Source organism: Cottoperca gobio, chromosome 11 (assembly GCF_900634415.1).
Source record: "Cottoperca gobio chromosome 11, fCotGob3.1, whole genome shotgun sequence".
In the NCBI taxonomy this organism is placed as follows: Eukaryota; Metazoa; Chordata; class Actinopteri; order Perciformes; family Bovichtidae; genus Cottoperca; species Cottoperca gobio.
Window position 1 is genome coordinate 4,456,763 of NC_041365.1, and position 19,331 is coordinate 4,476,093.

Below are 19,331 nucleotides of genomic sequence, written 5' to 3' on the forward strand. Positions count from 1 at the left end.
CCCCTCTATAGGCCTTTTTCACAGCAGACATCTTGATTTGTCACAGTAGGAAAAACACAGGTGTTACTGATAAAACACCAAGGATGGCACTGTATCAAAGCATCTGTGACAAAGAGCCAGGCTACTGTATTGGCGTGGTGTCAGAAATCTAAGGCAAATGAAGCCCATACTATCTGCATGGCTACAGACCAACTTGAGGTGAAAGGACCTTTAATTGCTTTGAACCCAATAGCAAGGAAAGCAGTGTGTAATTACATTTAAAAAGCGTAACATCTGCCTCAATTCATTTTTGATGCCAGAATGAGGGTTTGAGATTATCTGATAAACTGAAGTGGTAATTCAGAACCACTGCCTATTAATTAATGCAGCATATTGTACGGTGACCGTCATTTGTACGGGCAAAACAATATTTTAAATTAGTTTTAGACTGGTAGAAATGTATTGTGATAGTCAAAAGTGCAGATAGATTTTACATCATAAAACAAAGATTTGTATATTGTTCCAGTGGCATTTCTCCGTTAATATTCCCGATAACAGCCCTTTAAAGTTCCATGTAAAAACGAACAAGTCACAGTTGGAAAAGCACAGTAAATAACAATAATTTAGATCCTTCAGTTTCAGGGTTTAGGTATAGTCCATCTGGCTTAATGGGACATAATAATATATTAATATTAAAATGGGACCCATCACTAATGTGAGTTTCCTACTAGGACAAGTCAAATTACATGCTGTGATAAAGGCCTGGTGCAAACAATTTCAATTATGAATCATACAATTATTCAATCCTAGCATAAAAACATAACATTAAAAACAGAAAAGTCACAACAGGAAAACCTTTTAAAACATTTTTATTAATTAACGCAACTTACAGTCAAGCCAAAGAGTGAACTATATTAAGTGATACGTATTCACATTATGTCCTAACAGGGTTTACAGCATATCTTGTGTTCTGTAAGCATAATTGTTAACAAAAATAAGGAAATGTAAAATAGAAATCAAAGCTTACACCTTTTACAACAACAAGAAACAAGGAGCTTAGCAGTGGATGTGAACAAATTAAAAATAAGCAACATAAAGACCCTCAGCAGAACAGGAATGACAGCAAATTCAGTTTTGGCATGTCGTGGTTTAAATAAGGGAGAAGAGAGAGAGAGACAGAGAGAGAAAATAAAACAACTCAAAACTGAGCTTAAAATGACACAAATGAAGGGAGGTTTGAATTCACACGGCTGTGCAGGGCTGCCTTTGCCAAGAGACTTTGGTCACTTTGCTTCTCCATCATGGTTTACAATGAAAAAAAAAAAGCACAATGTATAAAATGAAAATGGCCAATGAGGGGGAAAAACATGAAAACTGGAGTGTCCTGGAATCAGTTCTATGTATGAATGAATAGGGGAATATATTTTATAAAGAAAAGTACAGATGATTGTCTGTTTTCCTTTAAATGAGCAAGAAAGGTTTTTGCAGTCCACTACAGCTCCAGGACAGCCCCTACATTCATAGGAGGTAGATAACACGGCAATGACGCGACGCAAACTCTTCAAGAAATGTGTCTGAACGGGAATCGAGCTCTCTGTCAAGTCTGTGAAATTGTAGTGCATAATTTGTTCAACTTTTAAGGCCAAATGGGAACCTCATGTGTAGATCTAAGGCTATTTTAAGACAAAGGTGCAGAAGGGGTAGGTTTGGGACAGGGACACAGTAAGCAGATACAGCCCTTTTCACGACAATACCTGAGTCAACAGTCTCGTCATACCACAGAGCCTCGCAGGACGCTTGGTGCTCGTCAACTCTTTGTCAACTACACCCAATATATTTTTTTTGGCTACACAGACACAGAGAATATGCAAAAAATAAAAAGACAGCACAGAAATATGACGTGGCTACAAGTGAGTAATATTATGTTGAGATTTGCGTAGAAATTGCATAAATGACACATTATCATTTGGCCACAAAGTGTAATGTACTCTTTTGTTACAAGAGAACGCCATCAGATTTACTGGTTGTGGCGTGTGCACAGCCTGTAGTGACATTCAAACCTCCCAAAAGGGGAAAATTAAAATTTTATTGGACAATATGAAGAAAAAAAAAAGTCAATGCAGCATATATCAGGCTTATGAGGTACTTCATGAATATATATATATAGATATATCAACCTTTTTAGAAAAGCTCTTCAAAATCATATTATTCCTTATAATTCCTATTGATAGCATAAAATACCTCGTCAGTTATTTCTTTTTACTTTCTGCCCAACCTCAAGTGGGCCATTTCTTTTTGAGACTGCTTTGAAAGTGCAAAACACAAATACTGATCGTTCTATGCAGCATCTACACGCAAGGTTGCATGATAATTAAAAATGGAATATTTTTATTTATGTGACGCAGCAGATTTTGTCAAACCTTTTTGTTAAAAAAAAGGACTCACAAACCCAATGTTGGGGCAGATGGAGAAGAGAGAGATCTGACAAAAGGCACACATAAAAACGACTACAAACATGTTTTCAGTTTAGACTAAATTAAAACAATCTGCAGTTAATTGCCACACCGCCTCATTGTACCTTTCCATGAAGTTTTACAATGTTCTGCTACATTGTAAAAGTATGTTAAAATGTGTATATTCCCTTTGTAAATTGTTGCATGCAAAAACTACATCTTATAATCTTAACAAAAATGGCGTCGAGTCTGGCTAATTGTAAAAGAAGCTGAAATGAACTGAGTAGGAGACAGGGATATCCACCCTGATTTTATTGCAGTACTGGGTTAACACGGCAGAGAAATGTAGGCATTTGATCACAAGGAGTGGCTATATCTAGTATGCAATCTTAATATTTCAACATTCTGGTAAAACAAACAGAAAAAGCTGGTTCCAAATATTGAGACAAATTAATCTACCCATTTGCAAAGTGTCCTGTTAACTAAAAGTCAAAACTGTTTGAGCATTGCCTTGACCTGCGTAAAGAGGACAGACTGGTGTAAAGACAAACTAATTACCAACAATCCACAGCCCACAGACATTATTGCTGTACATACATCTTTCCAACAAACCTTCACCGCCACTACAAACGTTCCTCAATATGGCCAACACATGTCATAGTGAACAGCAATTACTTCATGGTGGCACATTTGTCGACAAATGATCCAGTCATGATTACAGTTAACTTCTCCGCATGAATCCTAGGTTGTGCTGGGTTATTTTTGTTGCAATCTTTTGAAAAATGAAGGACTCGCATGACACAATGAGACTCCAATTACAAAAATTTGGTCCCCTAAACTGTAACCAACTAAAGCAACCAACCAGTCATACATGATTACTTGGTTTTCCATTTATTAAGGTTCAAGAAAAGAACAGTGCTCTCACACAATATTGGCTTGTATTGGTTTGGTCACAACAATTTTTGATTTTGTTACCATTATTATTAATGAGGGCTAATATTAGCTAGCACCTGACACTGCTCTGAGGTAGTTTTTTTTTTTTTCAAGTTGGTAAATAAAAAGCCAAGTCATTCTGAAGACTAGAAATGCTTTGAAAATACAAAAATACCCACATGAGTCTTGCATGATTTGGATACATGTAGATCAGCTGGATGGCATTGGTTTGGTTTGGTGAAGCTCGGTAACATTTCTACTCAGTCAAGGTCAGATTTCCTACAACCCCAAGCCTAACCCAAATGTCCACCGGACGCTACTACAACAATGCATTTTGACTAACTCCAGGCTGCCAGAGATTATCGGCTCCCAGTCTCACCAACATCGCTATCTTACTGTGGCGTGATAGCATGCTAACATTTGCTACTTAGCTCTTAACACAAAGTACAATCGAGACGAAGGCAAAACCAAAATGTGACGTAGCTGCATCCGGTGGACATGAGGCGTAGTGCTTCTTTCCTCAGGTCTACCAGTACAGGTGACAGGGTGGACATTGGCATGATAAAGACTATCTGTCTAGGACATAGTGATGCTTCAGAAAAGTTTATCTAGGAATAGGAGGAAAATGATGCTTGCTGAAGCCAGCCAGGTGCCATGTAAATATACACACATAAACAGTACTCTTTAAAATCTGTAAAAACAGCTGCGTTGTCATACAACTACAAAAAGTAAGGAACACAAGCAACACTCAAACAAAAACCTTAGCTTCTTTCCAATTCCGCTTTCAAGTGGCACTGCGCTAATGAGTTAGTGAGCTGAACTCAGGGAGGATTTTAGAGGACAGGAATATCAGACCGGAGGGCTTACGCAGAAGCCAAAAAATCTAACTGCAAACAAGATCACACATCAAAGCAACCATCATATATACACACACACACACACACACACAGCTCTTATGTTACAGCACCTCACACAAGCATGACGCCAGAAATGGAAAAGACTACTCTTTGCAACAGTGTGAAACGTTGTCTCCTAAAAACTACAGTAGCAAACATCTTAACTGTAGACTTGTATACCTCCTGTTGATCAGTGAAAAGATTAATGATATCAGCTGTGATGTGGGTGATATCTAAATAAATGAAATATTAAAGAAGAAAACATAATACTTTCTGCAATTATTATACCCTATAAATAAGAGAAAAACACCCAAAAGAAAAAGGCTGTACACGAGAAGCAAACATAAGTATAAATGTACTGGATGGATAGCCTATACAATATTACAAACCACGCAGGCTTTAAGTACATTCAGTTATTATTTGGAGCTAGGAAAATAGGTTCTACTCTACAAGAGGTGTCTTTATGTCAGCAATAGTTTCTCTACAAGAGACGGATGAGAGGCAGAGAGAGACGTTACTATACAGAGGGTTGTGGTTTGGAATAAACTGATTTATAGGTTTTTGCTTCATTGGAAGGCGAGCTGTATTTTATTCCAAGACCATTCAAAAGATCAAAAGTAAAAAAAAACAGGCTGATCGTTACAATTGGAGGAATTTTTATCTCTTTAGCCTCTTTCAACCCAACATTTGAACATACGTATAAAAAGAAAAAGAACCTGGTATTGAGAAAACACAAATTAACTGATCAATTAAATTAGCTTATGATATGCCATTTAGTTTACAAACCATCCGTTTCTACCACCTGCTTGTTCCTAGTTTTGGAAACTCAAAGATACAGAAAAACTGAGGTGAAGTGATGTCATTAGTGTTACCACGGCAAAGGTAACAGGGGCCTACCTAAGCACCTCGGGCACCGTTAAAGTAGCGGCACATTCATCCAGGCTGTTGTGTTCATTCGTTTGTTAAGTTTAGCTGATCATGATCAAGCAGATTTATGTAAAAAAAAAGGGAAAACCCTCTTCTGCATCTTGATATGATCGTCTAATGTTGGGGTCCGACCGATAAAGAGGCCTTACTTTAAGCATTACGACCGTGTCAAACCTACCTGCACACTTCATCCTCACACTGCATTTTGGCATCCAACAAGCCTCTGCAGAAATCTTGTTGTCCAAAACTAAAATTGGCTCTTTTTTTTTCGAGCACCTGTCAGTTTTGTTGATTTGCATAAAGCACCTTTCTCCCACGTCACTGTACAAAGGCAACCCCACCTACGCAACTACACGCTTCCCTATTTCGTTAACATTTAAAAAAAGGCATTAGGATATTGCTCCAAGACTACATGACTGAATGCTGGTTAGCTAGGTAGAATCTCTGTTGATCAGCAGGCGTGGCTTTCTGAACGGCAAGTGCGCACACTGGTGCGCCACCTATACCAACTGCTCCCTTCTAAAAATCCAAAAAAAAAAGAAAGAAGCTGCAAGTCTGCCACCTTATAAATACTCTTTAATGCTGCAACAGCTACAAAAGTTCATTCATGTTTAGTGCAAAAACATTGTCAAATGTTTGAGTTTTCTCTCCAGGAAAAGCAATGGCGTTCTGATCTGCTATGTTAAGGTGCTGGTATAGGTCATGTAAAACACGAAAGGAGCGGCGACGACAAGTACAAAGCCACCTCCCAACGACAACTGGATGTTCTCAATTTCAGCGCACTTTCATTTAGGACACTTTCCCCACAATACGACATTCGCGTTTCCAAACACAGACCCAACAACGAGGCTCCACAAAACACAACTGAAGATCACACTTGTACTTGAATGAAAGATTTCAATGCATGACCATTTTGTGATGACATTTAACTGATCAAAAGGCTTTGCTGAAACCCATACAAATCTATTTTCACATGGATCTCAATACGCGCTTCTGACCAACGGCACCACAAGGGTGCATTCACAACTCCTCTAACTCAAAGCGTATGCAATGATCGTAGCTGATGTAGGCTTTGCAATTATTGTTTTACTGCTCAGGTGGAAAACCAAGGTGTCAAAAAAAAGTCTGTCATTTAACTGGTGCATAGAATAAAAAAAGGAAAGAAAGAAGGGAAAGGTGTGTTTGAACACAAACACTTCAAGAATTTGGTCGCACAGCTCAACGCTCAAAACCCTTAAAAGAAGAAGAAACGAAACACATTCTCTCTTATCAGTTTGAGTAAATATGAAATAAAATATCACGCAACTTCATAAACTGACGAAGCGCGTACACAGTCATGCACACCAACCTCTACTGTCAATGCAAGACTCAAACAATGCCAATTAGATAGATAGCAGGGGTAATTATACAGAAATGGCCAGCAGTGTGATGTTACCATAACACTAAAACAGGTAACAAGAGGTAGAACACACGGCCATTTCCATACAATTACACCAGTGTCACGCAACATATGGCCGAGCCTCCTGCTTCGATTGAGGAACATACATCTATAGAAGTCATACCAACGTTCTGTTATCAAAAGTGCATCAAATTTACATGTTGTGAGACCAGCACCGATAAGAACAATATTGACATCATAACAGTAAATATCAAGTACATGATTTCAGAATGCCCCACAAACACAGTCCGTCGGATTTCTAGTTGCTTTACAGGTAATGAGTAAAAAGGGTAACACAGAGAGGTCGTCAAAGGGAAAGAGAAAAGATCCTCAACATGATGAAGCATCTTTTTTTTTTTTTTTGCGTACAAGTTAAAAAGTCTCGTTTGACCAGTCCAGTGAGGATTTAAGGTGGTTTACAGTGAAAACTTCAAGCACCTAGACTCCAGATGTCCTTTTGTGCTTCCATGTCTTTTGAATATTAATCATGTAAAAGTTTGTAATCTTGTTTGGCTAAGAAAGATTGTGTGTTACAAAGGATACACCAAATGTTCAGGCTATAAAATCTACATTGTTACAAATGACCACAAATACTTCAGCCCGTTAGAAAGACATGAAGACGCCGATAAGCACTAAAAAAACGCTACTAAATGCAACATGCTAAAAAACGTCAATAATAATAAAAAAAAAAAAGCCCTGATTATCTACCTCTATAAATGAGCCAAATTTATGTGAGATACCCCACTGCTAAATATCTTGGTTAAAAATGATGCATAGTTAGAAAATATAGACTACTCGCCTCCAATCAAGACTATGAGAACATTCGCGAGCTTAATTTGAGAGTAAAACTTAGGTGGGATGTTAGGAAATGTATAGAATTATTAGTAAGACTTTAACAGTCTTAGAAGGCAAGAGAACATTTAAAATCTTTATACAAATAGACAGTGTTAATTTAGACTACATGTGGGCCAGTCATAAAAAAAAAAAAAAAAAGATTATATTTTCAGCAGCCTCCACTGAAAGCTTATTCAAAATATACCTTATTACCAACATTACTATATAGTATAAAGACTCACAAAAAGTCATTTGCATAAAACCCAAGCTTTTGTGCGACGACTGTTCCAATTCATGGAGCAAACACTAGTTTTTTTGTGTTTTTTTTTTAAAGGGAATTTCAAATCAGTTAATCTCTAAAATGTTGCAGCTTTCACTCCCCTGTACCGAATGCCTGGATATTGAGACGCCACACAAATATCCCGCTCTGACAAATACACTGCAGAAAACACTATCCTGTTGCTATATACATTAAAACATACAAGTAGGGTTAATGTGTAGAAAGGAAAAAAAAAAACAATTATCACAAATGCCTAAATGTCTAAAACATGAGTCAGCTACATGCATAAAAACAAACAAAATAAAACTGATTGAAATTAAATTAGACTAAAAAAAGGGAACAAAAAAGGATTTCATCAAGTTCCCCTCCATGTTGATTTCTAAATCATGTGTCTTTATCAACACGGCTCAGACTACATTAGAAAAGTGTCCTTGTTGGGAACCGGTCCCAATACACGAAGTCTCGGCAAGGGAATCCTAGAGTTACCGGTGAAAGTATGCCAGTTCAGACTCAGAAGGCAGAGAAGGATACAATTGCGTTTTTTTCTCCAATTTCTATCTAAACACTGAACGCCCCCTTTCATCTAGAATAAACTAAGTGTTGGTTCAAGGGTTGATAACAAATCTGATGCAAAGAATCCTTTTTGTAAATAAATTGTCAGCAGATTTGGCATGTCAGTGTCAATCATGGACAAATACTGAAACCCCAGCAGATGTGGGCCTAATAGTTCATAGTTTTACACAGACATGACAACGGAAAGCTGGTCTCAAATGGCACTTTTTGTCACATAGTGCCCTATGTGAAAAATCACACACACACAACCCTCAATATATTAAGTACTTTTGTCCTGATTGAAGTACCCATTGTGGTCAGTGCACTTTGCTTTGATTGGCTGATAAATAATGTTTGTCAGAGGAGCAACTCTTTAGGCATATAAACAGTGACCCCCCCCCCCCCCTTTATCTTAATGAATTTGATCCGTCTCCCTTCAAGCACCAAGACCCTAACAAACAATGGAAATAGGAGAAGGAGGGATAAACTGCTTCTTTTAAATTATAAAATCACCCCAATTTATAACGATACTGCCCACTAGTTTAGAAATGGTAGAGTTCTTCCATCAGTGTACAAACTTGTCCATTTCCTTTCATACTTTGCAACGTATTTCCCAACAACAAATACACACTAATGCACAACATGTAAATAAAAACCTCTTCCAACGCAAACCCCAAGAAAGAGGGATTCCTTTGCATCGTACAGTCTAATAGCTGGCGTAATTTGGGTGGGTCAGGGGCTGAAGTACAATTGTAGACATATGGGGAACCGACCGGTCTGTTAGGTAGGGAGATCACTATGTGAACCCACTGTGACGCTATCTACAGCCGACAGTGAGACAGCGAGGGGTAGTGTGTTCCATCAGTGGGGTCTCACCCACGCCAACCTGGGGTTGTTTGCTCTCAGGCAAAGTACATGGTGCGCAGGGTGTCCTGGTGGATCTGCACAGCCTTGGCCAAGGCCTGTTGGTCCCGCCCGTTACTCTGGCCTGATGTGTGACTGCCCTCGGCACTGAAACGGCATAAATAAAAATTTAGACAGGTAAAAACTGAACGTCTCATTGAGGTTCGAGTTACCAGATTTATCGGGTAACCATCAAGAATATTTTCGGCCTATAGTAGCCCACATCCCTGATAAATGCTACATTGTGAACAACAATCCATGTTGGACTCTGCAGGAGAGGTAGCAACGTTAGCCGTTTGCAGCCAGAGAGAGTCGATTTCATTTCTGATCCAAAAACATTATCAGAGTCGTAATTCAGAAAACCGTAATACGATCCGAATCGTGAGTTTTGGAATCTGTTGCGCCCCTAACCTCTTGTCAATTTTGCATTTTTTTTTAAAGTTAACCAGTTAGTTAGCGGGCTATTAAAAGCAAAATGAATCATCTGACATCACTAACCAGATTAATGTACACAAAGCTGTGGCAAACACAACAAACAGCTCAGAGTCCTTACCTGTCGTGCTCTTTATCCACCAAGTGATAGCGAGCCCGGAAAGCCACCAAATGGGCGTAGTAAGCTGGTGCTGGGATGGAAACTGAACGGGTGCAGCGCACATAAGTGTGGCACAGCTGATAGGTCAGGACCTGCAGTTCATCTGATGAGAAGTGGTTGTCGTCCCAGAGCACATGGTAATGAGACGGCCTGCTGGTACCCTGCAAGGAGGGATCATAGACGACAGGTTTAGCACGAGGGGAAACACTGCCTCCACTACAGTCTTATGTTATTACCTAATCTGCCTGATGATCCATTTGTTTTTCATGCAGGCAAAATCCAACATTTTAATTCCTTTTTCTAAAATACTTCACAGGCAATTACATTTTTTTAGTTCAATTACAGTTCTTACCTGAATGCCAGCGTGACTGCAAAGGTAGAAGTCAAATTCTGATGGGTGAGTGATTTTGGTGTCCACTGTGGTGCCTGCGGGAATGTTGCCACTCTTCCCAACCTGCAAAGATCCACACAGAACTGCATTAGTGAGTTAGAAGTTTTCCTTTCAATGTTTGGACAACAAACTTAAACTTAGGTGGTAAAGGCGCCACCTAAAATTGTGACCTATGCACAACTTTCTTTAAATTGAAAAGTCAACATCCAGATATGGACATGGCATTTCCAAGTAGGGGTTTAAATGCTAGTGTCGTGATCGTGTCATTAAATTCCTTAGGATTACCTAATGCCACTAATAGAGGAACATTGCGTGAGCGTACACTAACACCTGTGGCAGCTGGCTAGGTGCCAACGGTGCAGGCCGAACCTTTTTCTACTGCTGGTTTGCTTTTAGAAGGTAACTGCAACTAAGTACCAAAATGGTTACAACATTTTAGTCTCAGACTTGTGAGCCGTCTCTTATTTTGAATACAATTCCCATCCCTACCAATGACACAATACTGACCCTCTCATTTCTGTCCATACAGAACAGTCTTGTGTGATGCCTCTTCTGCACGACCACGAAGGTGATACCGGGCTGGTAGTCCTTCTCTAGTTTGATGCAAGCCTCCCGGATCGCCAGCAGCTCATGCTGAAGGACCTGTGACTCAAAAGGTATTTAAGATTATCAGGTGAAAAGTTGCATAGATGAGAAGCGCTACTCATTTACACTGACAAGCATTAACATTACACTAAGCGCTGTGAAGTACATTATTTTATTCGATGTAGGGTCTGAAGAAACGTGTCTATATATTTCAGGTTCCTTCCTGCATCATCCCTGATATGTGTATCACCTGGTTGAATTGGCCCTCAGAGATGCCATCGCGGTAGTAGATGATTCTGGTGGGCTTGAAGCGGGTGGACTTGTAGAATTGGATGAGCAGCTCCCTCACCATGGTGGCCAGGTCCTGGATGATGTCCTGACGGTGCTGCTGCACCCGCACTGTGGCACAGTATCTGCTGGGATGGGCATCCATACTACCAACAACCTGGAAAGGGAATATCCTTTAGTATCAAATGAAAGGATCGACTCTTGAGGTCGCTGGGAGCAGCTGAGGCTCAGCCATACAACCAAAACAATGAGTTGAAAGAAGCTTAAGAGCTGAGGTGGGTGATTCTCTGCAATTTTGGCACTTGCATTACACCCCTATAAAATATTTTGTGACAGGTAAATGAACAGTGATGGGGTGTTACTTACAGCAGCGATGGAAGGCTTTTTTCCATCTCCTGCAGGTGGATGAGTCACATCTGCCCCAAGGAAGATCACTGGCTGCTGGAAGACTAACGGCCTGGTACAAAAACGCAGAGTGGAGACACAGGTGAAGTTCAGCACAAAAAAACAAGATGTTTTTACAATTTAAAGATATTCACATTGAGGATTTCATTATTAGCGTCTTCACTAACCTGCCCTGTGGAAGGAGGATGTTATTGACTCCGCCCAGCTTGACGTTGATCTTCAGACAGAGGTTGGAGAGGGTCTGAGGTGTCGTCTTTTGAACATTCTTCACCTGCACACACTGCGTGGCCATGCCAAGTACCGTGTCCCCGACACGTTTCACCTCAGCTGCAACACACAATAAATAGATATCAATTAGTTAAACATGATCTTATAATACTGATGTTCCTTCTCTGGTTCCTCACATTAGGTACGTGCAGGTACACTGACCAAACGCAGACATTTGGGACACTGGCAACCTTAAGTGTAAAATAAATGAGTTTTCTCTAGTTACGTACAAGTGAGATTGGATTACTGAGGTTTAAATAACAGAGTGAGTTGGGAAGCGAATAGGAGAACAAGTAGGAAGACTCAGAGACGATGCAGCTTTACTTGGACCGTATTGCTTTGTGGAAACTTCCTAAATCAGAAGTAGAAGCGGTAAAACTTACCAAGCAGGCTGTTCAGATACACCAGACCAACTGTCAGAGCTAGGGTTAGGGTCTTATCTCTGCTGCAGGAATATAAATCATGCAGCACTAAATGACACAACAACAACAGACTGCATGAGTGGATCCCTCACCGTAAACAGGCGTCTTCCCCGGGAGGATGACGACCACCAGCTGGAGGCCCTGGTAGGTGTACTTGAGGTGCCTGAACATGGGCTCCACGCTGTCCGCTCCTTGGGCGTACTTACAGAAGCAAGGCTGACCCTGGATGGGCATCCCTGCATCCCTAGAGATCTTCCTCAGCTGATCTGTGAATGCTCTGAGACAGATGAGGAACTTGTTTATTCACAGTTCAGTGAGGTTTAGCAAATGACCGGCAAACATCAAAGCAAGAGTGAGTCGCAGTCCAGAACTTAAAGCAGTCTCTGAGCTACCCTGTGTATCTTCACTCCAGTGTTCAAAATAATCAATAACTTCAATAGGTATATTCTGAACCACAATATATCTGAAAGACACAATGAGACCCACATGCACGTGCCATCCTCTGCATCAAACATGTCAACACTGACATGAAGCTTGAAATATACTCCATATAAAGTACACGAATGCAAATGACAAAAAATAGCATAAGCACTGTAAATGAATGGCACAGCTGTACATATTCAACATGCACAGTTACGCCCCCGTAGAGTTAAAATACCTCGGCCCTCAGGGGGTAACACAGCGAGAGACTCTGTAAACTGGGCTGTCATGTCATTTGTGAAAGACCCAACAGGAGGCACAAATCAAATAAGACAGCTTTGTTCTGTTTCTGCGCTCCAAAGTGCCAGCTCATGGCTAAATGCATCCTTGTATTTTAGGCCCTACGTTATGCTCGCAACTCTTTTGCTGTACATCAAACTCTCCCAAAAGTCACATGCACTTTATGTATCTCACTTACTTGAGCAGGAGTTCAGTGCACTGCCTCTGTGGTGCAAAGCAGGCGATGGCCCACACTTTGATCTCAATGCCAGTGTGGAACTGCTTGTTTCTCATGTCCCATACTCCCTGGATTGGTGTGGCTATTGCTTTGTTCTGCAAAAATATTACGACAGCAGCCGTATTAGTGCTGGTCACTGTACACAAGATGAAGTAATGCCAATAAAACTTAATACCAATAAAGGAATTGAGTGGCCGCAACATGCGTGAAAAGTACAGGCCATTATCAACACATCCAAACTGGTGATCAACGTACCCTGCCGCCATACAGAATGGAAGGGGCTTGTAGGACACGGCCATTCACTTCTGTCATCTCATCCCTCACCATCACACCAAATTCACGAACGTAAGGGTCCGTGTTGAAGTTCGCACTTCTCATCTGAAAAAACAAACAAACGTAGCAATTATATTAAATGTGAACGGCACCAAAATTCCTGCAAACTTAAGATAAGTTAACATTTTTCATCAAATAGTTACTATATATATATAAAAAGCTAATTTAACAATTGTAGATGTTTTTTTACACAAAATGTTTAAAAAAACATTCCTGAATATCATTTCCAAGCAGCATCGTCAATGTGTTGCTGTGGCGGAGGTGCTATGAACCTATACGCAGTATATACTGTTTGCACATCACTATTACGACTGAACACTATGGTGCCAGCCGTTACAAGGTATGAGCCTTCTACTCCAGTAGCCAATCAGCAAACACTACACTGTGTTTGGTATCAAACTGAAAAACTTGGCAACACGGGCAGAAACTTTTCTTATCTCGCTCTGAGCCTATTTTAGAACATAAGTAAAGAAACCGGTCACGCAGCTGCTGAATCTTGATGAATAATTAAACCCCAATCATTTCTCCTCTTTTATTTTGCCGCTCCCAATAATTTGCCTCCTGAGTCCTGACTGATTGTTGGACCATTGTGTACGTGACAGTGCCAGGAATGTTCCGTAAACATCTCTCTCTCTCTCGACGACTTACCAATTTACTAATTTCGTCCTGGCGGTCTGGTGCAGATCGGGCTGTGGCACGAATCATAGTGGAGGTCTGATTGTCTGTCAGCTTTTTGATGCAGCGCTGTCCTGCCACTATGTTACACACCTGAAGAGGACACACATGATACAAAACAGGTTCAGGAGGGAAAGTAAACAGTGAATCGGGCACATTTTCAAAAAAACATGTCCGACAAGCAAGTACAGGAGTTTAGTGGCGCTTACCTCGAGAGGTAGGTAGGTGTGCTTCTGCTCCTGTCCCACCTGTAGACACGGGAGGTGTGGGTATCTCAGGATGAGCTTGTACTTGTCTTTGAAGTACTGTGCTACTGTGCATTCAATAGTTTGGCCGTTTTCCTGCTGCAGGGGGAACCTGAGGGAAGCACACACCAGAACATGAAGGAGGAAGAGAAACAGCGAACACAGTTGTTTTTTTGCCACCAAGACTTGGACTTCTAAGATGCTCAATGGAGCCGGGTGATCAAAGAACCGGTTCAGTAGCTAATTAAACGATTAATCGGTATGTGGGGGAAAATATCTATTGGCACTGGCAGAACTTTACTCCAGTCTGTCCACATTTTTTGCATTTGTAGTATTGCACCATGCGATCCCCGTGTGCATTATGTTCCATGCCTGGTTCTGCAGATGAGGAACTTCAGCAATAGTTGAAGTCACGGCGATGTGAACAAAGACGAGATAGAAGAGCTTTCTTACGTTTGGTGGCTGGCTGGTCTTCTGGTCACATTGCACACTCTGTACTTCCTCTTCATCTGCCCACAGTGAGTGATCTCCACCTTCAGACCTGGAAAGAGGAATCCCATTGAAGGATAACAGAATGTTGAAAACGTGTATAGATATTAAGAAAGCTCAACATTTCCCCCCCCCCCCCCCCTTATTATAAATACAAATATTTAACGTCTAATTGACACAGACTTTAACAGACGTCGATTTAGTCACCTTTGATTTCCTTGGTAAATTTCACTCGTTGAGAGTCTGTTAAGGGCTTTTGTTGTTCTTCAATGCTTTTGAAATCCAAGACCTCACACATGAACTCAATTACAGGCTGGGCTTTGTAGAACGCAGTGGCGGAAACTGCAAACAAAACGAGCACACAGAGGTGAGATTTATACAAACAACTTCACTTCACGCGACTTGTGCACAATCAAAACTTAAGTCACCGTCGATGTTGAGCATCATCTTCCAAAGGGAAGGTCTGACTGACTGGTGGAAGCCAAACCACACCTCTCTGCCACCACCGAGGGGGTTCGAACATCCCTCTGAGGGAGTGAAGAAAGAGCGGCCCACCGGGGTATACCTGCAACAGGACAGTCAGTTGTGAAACCTGATTAACATGTGCTGAGAAACAGAAGCTCCTGATGTAAAGTGCGATGCAATATCTTCAAATCATAGTCCCCCCCCACCTCCTTTCTGGAAAATGTATTTGGTTTCTGTTTATTTTGAACACAACTTTATTATTTCTGCACTTGAAGAATGGTCAGCATTAATGTAAAGTATATCCAATTTGTAATAAGTGCTAAAACATCCACCGAGAAAATTCTACCTTACATGAAAATCAATGTTGAATAATAAAAAGCCCACCTCATAGAGGGCAAATGTCTCATGACCACATCCAAGGCTTGGACGGTCTCGAAGGGGACGCTGGGTAGCCGCCCTGCTAGAGCCTCGTGCAGCGCTTGCAGGCTAACGCAGGACACCCACTTGATGGATACTTTGAAGCTGCGGTCTTTGCCTTCACCAGGAATGGTTACCTCGAGCTCCACCTGGTTAGTAAATACGCAAGAAGAAAGGAAGAAAAGAGAAGCACTGCTGTTTTATTTTAAGACTAACATTTTTTTTTTAAACAAATGTCCATGCAATTTCTCTAAAAGTGGAGATGTTATCGTTGCAGGTTGTCCTGAAAAGTACGTACTTTGTCTCTGCCTATGGGCAAGGGCATGGCAGTGTAGAGATTCTTCCTCCCGTCATACACCGGCTTTCGATCACCAAATATTTGTGTTTTAAAGTGCTGGACCATGTGCTCCACAATTTCACTGAGAACAAAATGAAACAAATTAATTACATTCCAACAACTGGTCTACGACGTGCCAGGGGCCGCAGATGAAGTATACATATATACGTACCGGTTGACCCTCCTAGGGCATTTCTCAGGCTTAATGTCGATGTCATAATGGTAGACCTCCAGTTTGGGGATTTCCATCTCAAAGAAGTTGGCCTGGAGCTTGATTGTCCTGCCCATGGTGCCAAAGTCCGGCCGTGATGGTGGCTTGAACACATATTCGGGCACTGGGGAGGATGACGGGTCTAAAACAGGGGGGTCAAATGTAGGAAAGTGGCATATTGAATAATTAGTATCACATTATATAGACAGCGGAAATTTCTCAAGATCTTAAAAAGGCCCAGTTAGTATATTTTGACCACATAAATAACTAGTGTCCCACAGATAGAAAATAAATAAGAATAAAATCAGTGTTGCGTTTCTCAACTGATCAAAATGAAAAATAAAAGCTTGTTTTCCTCCAGAACTCAAACATGTTTCATGTTAACAGACTTCACAGAATGTAAAAACATTAGAACCCATTAAAAGGAATGAGTGAGGAACACCTCATTTGTACATTCTGTGCCAAATTAGAGATGTAAAGTCTTCTTTTAAATGGTTACCTTTAGCAAAAACTATCTAAGACATGTCTTCTGTGACAGGTCTCAACTGGTTCTGCACAACCTGTTCAGCCATGTCAACTAGTGCTACACGTGTAGGTCAAATTGAGGCAAACTCAAAAACATAGCCAATTGTCATCCCAGATTTGAATGGCAGAAGTTATATACGAGGTGTAAAATAAAATAAAAGTAGTTCTAATTTATCTGCTGAAATTAGTTTCTGAATAACTGAGGTGAGCATGCAGTTACAGAATCAAGTCTTTTACATCTGCTTATTGCAAGCTTTACTACTTGCACAGAAGTTTCAAAAATATTATGAGCCAGTGAGTCAAGTCATCACATAACACTACCGCTTAGTTCACCATTTGTTTTGGGTTGCAGTTGGCTAGCATCACTGAGCTATGGGAGTATTTGGACCTTGCCAGCTCGAAATCAGAACCAGTCTGGTCAGATTTTGAGGTGTTGTGTATTCTTTGTATTAACCTGGAGACGATACTCTGAGCTCTCATCATTAGTAGACAGGCGGAAAAAATAAGCTCTGTATCTGGAACTTCAGATATTACAGTAAGACTGTCAGGACACATTCTCAATCCTTATCTGTGTGCTTCAGCTCTGTTCAGTCAGACTAAAACCTAGTAACATATGGCGGCTATCAATGAATAACCTTTCGTGTATGCTTTGCCATTCAGAGCACAAAATGGAGGTACATTTAGAAGAAATTGAACATCTAGAACAACATTTGCCTTAAAAGGATCTCATCTACTGCGTCAAATCACATGCGTTTCTTATTTCCTGAACCATTACTTTATTCAATCAGAAGGTTAAATTGTACTTCAGATCAGAACATACGGTGATGCTTGAATGGTGTAAAAAAAAAAGCAAGAAGTTTCCACTTATACTGGACCGGTTTATGGCCAGAAAGCATAAATATGTTGAAAAGCTTACCAGAGCCTGGTGACCCAGTGGAACGGGGAGGTCCCTCTTGCATCTCGGTAGCTACATGGGACAAAACAAACATGTTATGGGTGCTCTAAAATCCTACTTGATCTGACACACACACACACACTGTACTTAAATACATAGTGGTGAATACATACATTTGAGTCCCTTAACACATGACAGAAAAGTACAGAACGCTACTCATCTTTACTAATACATTTCCATTGCAAACACTTGTTTCGTTTCAGTATGTCTTGCTCTCTTATCGCTTCCACAACACCATCATCCACAATCAAGGGCAGCTTTTTTTCTTCCAAAACTCTTATCAATATCCACACAGATGGAAACAAGCAAGCTGTTTATCAAACTCTGCTGAAGCCACCACCCTTTCTCCTGGAGATCGTGCATGCCAATTCAATATAAGTAAGAACTTAGTAATAACTAAGAAATTCCTAAAATTATGGGAAAATACAATACAGTGGTGCTATTGTTCGTTTTTAAGGATAACATGCCAATGGCAGAGGGAAAACCTTAAATAGAAAATGCTACAATATTCTAACATAATTAGTCTAATTGCCAAATGAGTGTCAACTGTTACACTGAAACTGCACCTAGCCCAAGTCAAACTTCATATGCCTCCTTATCGTTTACTCGTTATTTGTTCAATGTCATAAAGTCAGTGTGACATTAACAGAGGGATTTATTGGTTTAGGGAAATTAATATTGTGGGCAAAAACGATGCAACATTACTGAAATTACCAAATTGAAGTTGGATACTATTAGCTAACCATAGCTTAGATTGGTGATGAGATTAGATAGCATGGTCGGCCGCTAAATATTGCTTTACCTCCGGACGTAAGTGTTAAACTGAGAAATACTCATAACAATGATCCTTGTGTTAATTATTTATTTATTAAGAACATATACAACAACCGATCACACTTTGTGGAATTACATTGGGAAGCTAACTAACAACAAGTTCGGGAAACGAGGTACCGTTTAAGCTAACTTGGCTAACAGGAGCTTCTTGTTGTTGCACGCTAGCTAAGCTTGCCTCTACTACTAATGCCTCCACTTAAGACTGAGACGACATGTTCTTGATCAAAGCATTAGGTGAGTTTTATAATATTTAGATAGCTTTATGAAAAATGAATCGATTCTGTGTTTCAGTAATGGAAATGTAGCAGATAAAAGCTGCAACTAGTGTGTTAAATGTTGCTAGCTGCATCACTTAGCCGAGGCTAATGTTAGCTGCACCACTTACCTCCAGTAGAGGAATACATTTTGTCGACTTTTTTAAGCGTGTGTCGTGGACGTACAGATACTCCACTTTATTTTGGACAAATTCCACCTAAACTCATGCGTGATCGAAAAGTAGTTATATTTACAAGACCGAGGGAGGAAATCCAGTTAGGAAATAAAGATATTTAGTTAGCCAAGTGGTAAATATTTGGAGTCTCTCATCCTCGGCACGGCCCCATCCCCCCAACACACAAAACGGGAGCCGAGAGAAAAGATAGCACAGAAAAGACCCATGTAGGGCAAGAGGGTTCCCTCCTTTCTACTTCCGTCTTTGGTCACTTTCCGTTAAGAAGCCGAAACCTTTACATTTATACTTTTTTTGTTGTATATTTTGTATCTC

General features: G+C 40.4%; 1 protein-coding gene across 6 annotated transcripts; it reads right to left on the reverse strand.

Moving 5' to 3' along the window:
- Positions 1-831: 831 nt before the first annotated feature.
- On the reverse strand, positions 832-19,251 carry ago2 (argonaute RISC catalytic component 2). 6 transcript variants are annotated; one of them, XM_029442468.1, is made up of 20 exons: positions 18,954-19,251; positions 17,696-17,746; positions 16,216-16,396; positions 16,005-16,125; positions 15,674-15,855; positions 15,253-15,389; positions 15,032-15,166; positions 14,789-14,876; positions 14,300-14,447; positions 14,064-14,183; positions 13,338-13,460; positions 13,044-13,177; positions 12,238-12,422; positions 11,624-11,783; positions 11,418-11,508; positions 11,014-11,208; positions 10,686-10,820; positions 10,140-10,241; positions 9,749-9,948; positions 832-9,303 (listed from the first exon to the last, which is right to left on the reverse strand). In XM_029442468.1, exons 1-20 carry the CDS (start codon positions 18,970-18,972, stop codon positions 9,195-9,197), a joined length of 2,616 nt encoding a protein of 871 aa, XP_029298328.1. In that variant the 5' UTR covers positions 18,973-19,251; the 3' UTR covers positions 832-9,194. The 6 variants fall into 6 exon arrangements, with proteins under 6 accessions (XP_029298328.1, XP_029298327.1, XP_029298325.1 ...); XM_029442467.1 differs by having other exon boundaries at positions 10,686-10,826; XM_029442465.1 differs by having other exon boundaries at positions 10,686-10,826; positions 16,216-16,411.
- Positions 19,252-19,331: the final 80 nt, after the last annotated feature.

Bases quoted from the DNA above. Each gene is read 5' to 3' on its own strand.
- ago2 (XM_029442465.1), bottom strand. The intron at 16,126-16,215 runs GTACGTATATAT...TTTTGTTCTCAG, and splicing joins TGCCCTAGGAGGGTCAACCG to TGAAATTGTGGAGCACATGG. The intron at 11,784-12,237 runs GTGAGGGATCCA...TGTGTGTTGCAG, and splicing joins GGGGAAGACGCCTGTTTACG to CTGAGGTGAAACGTGTCGGG.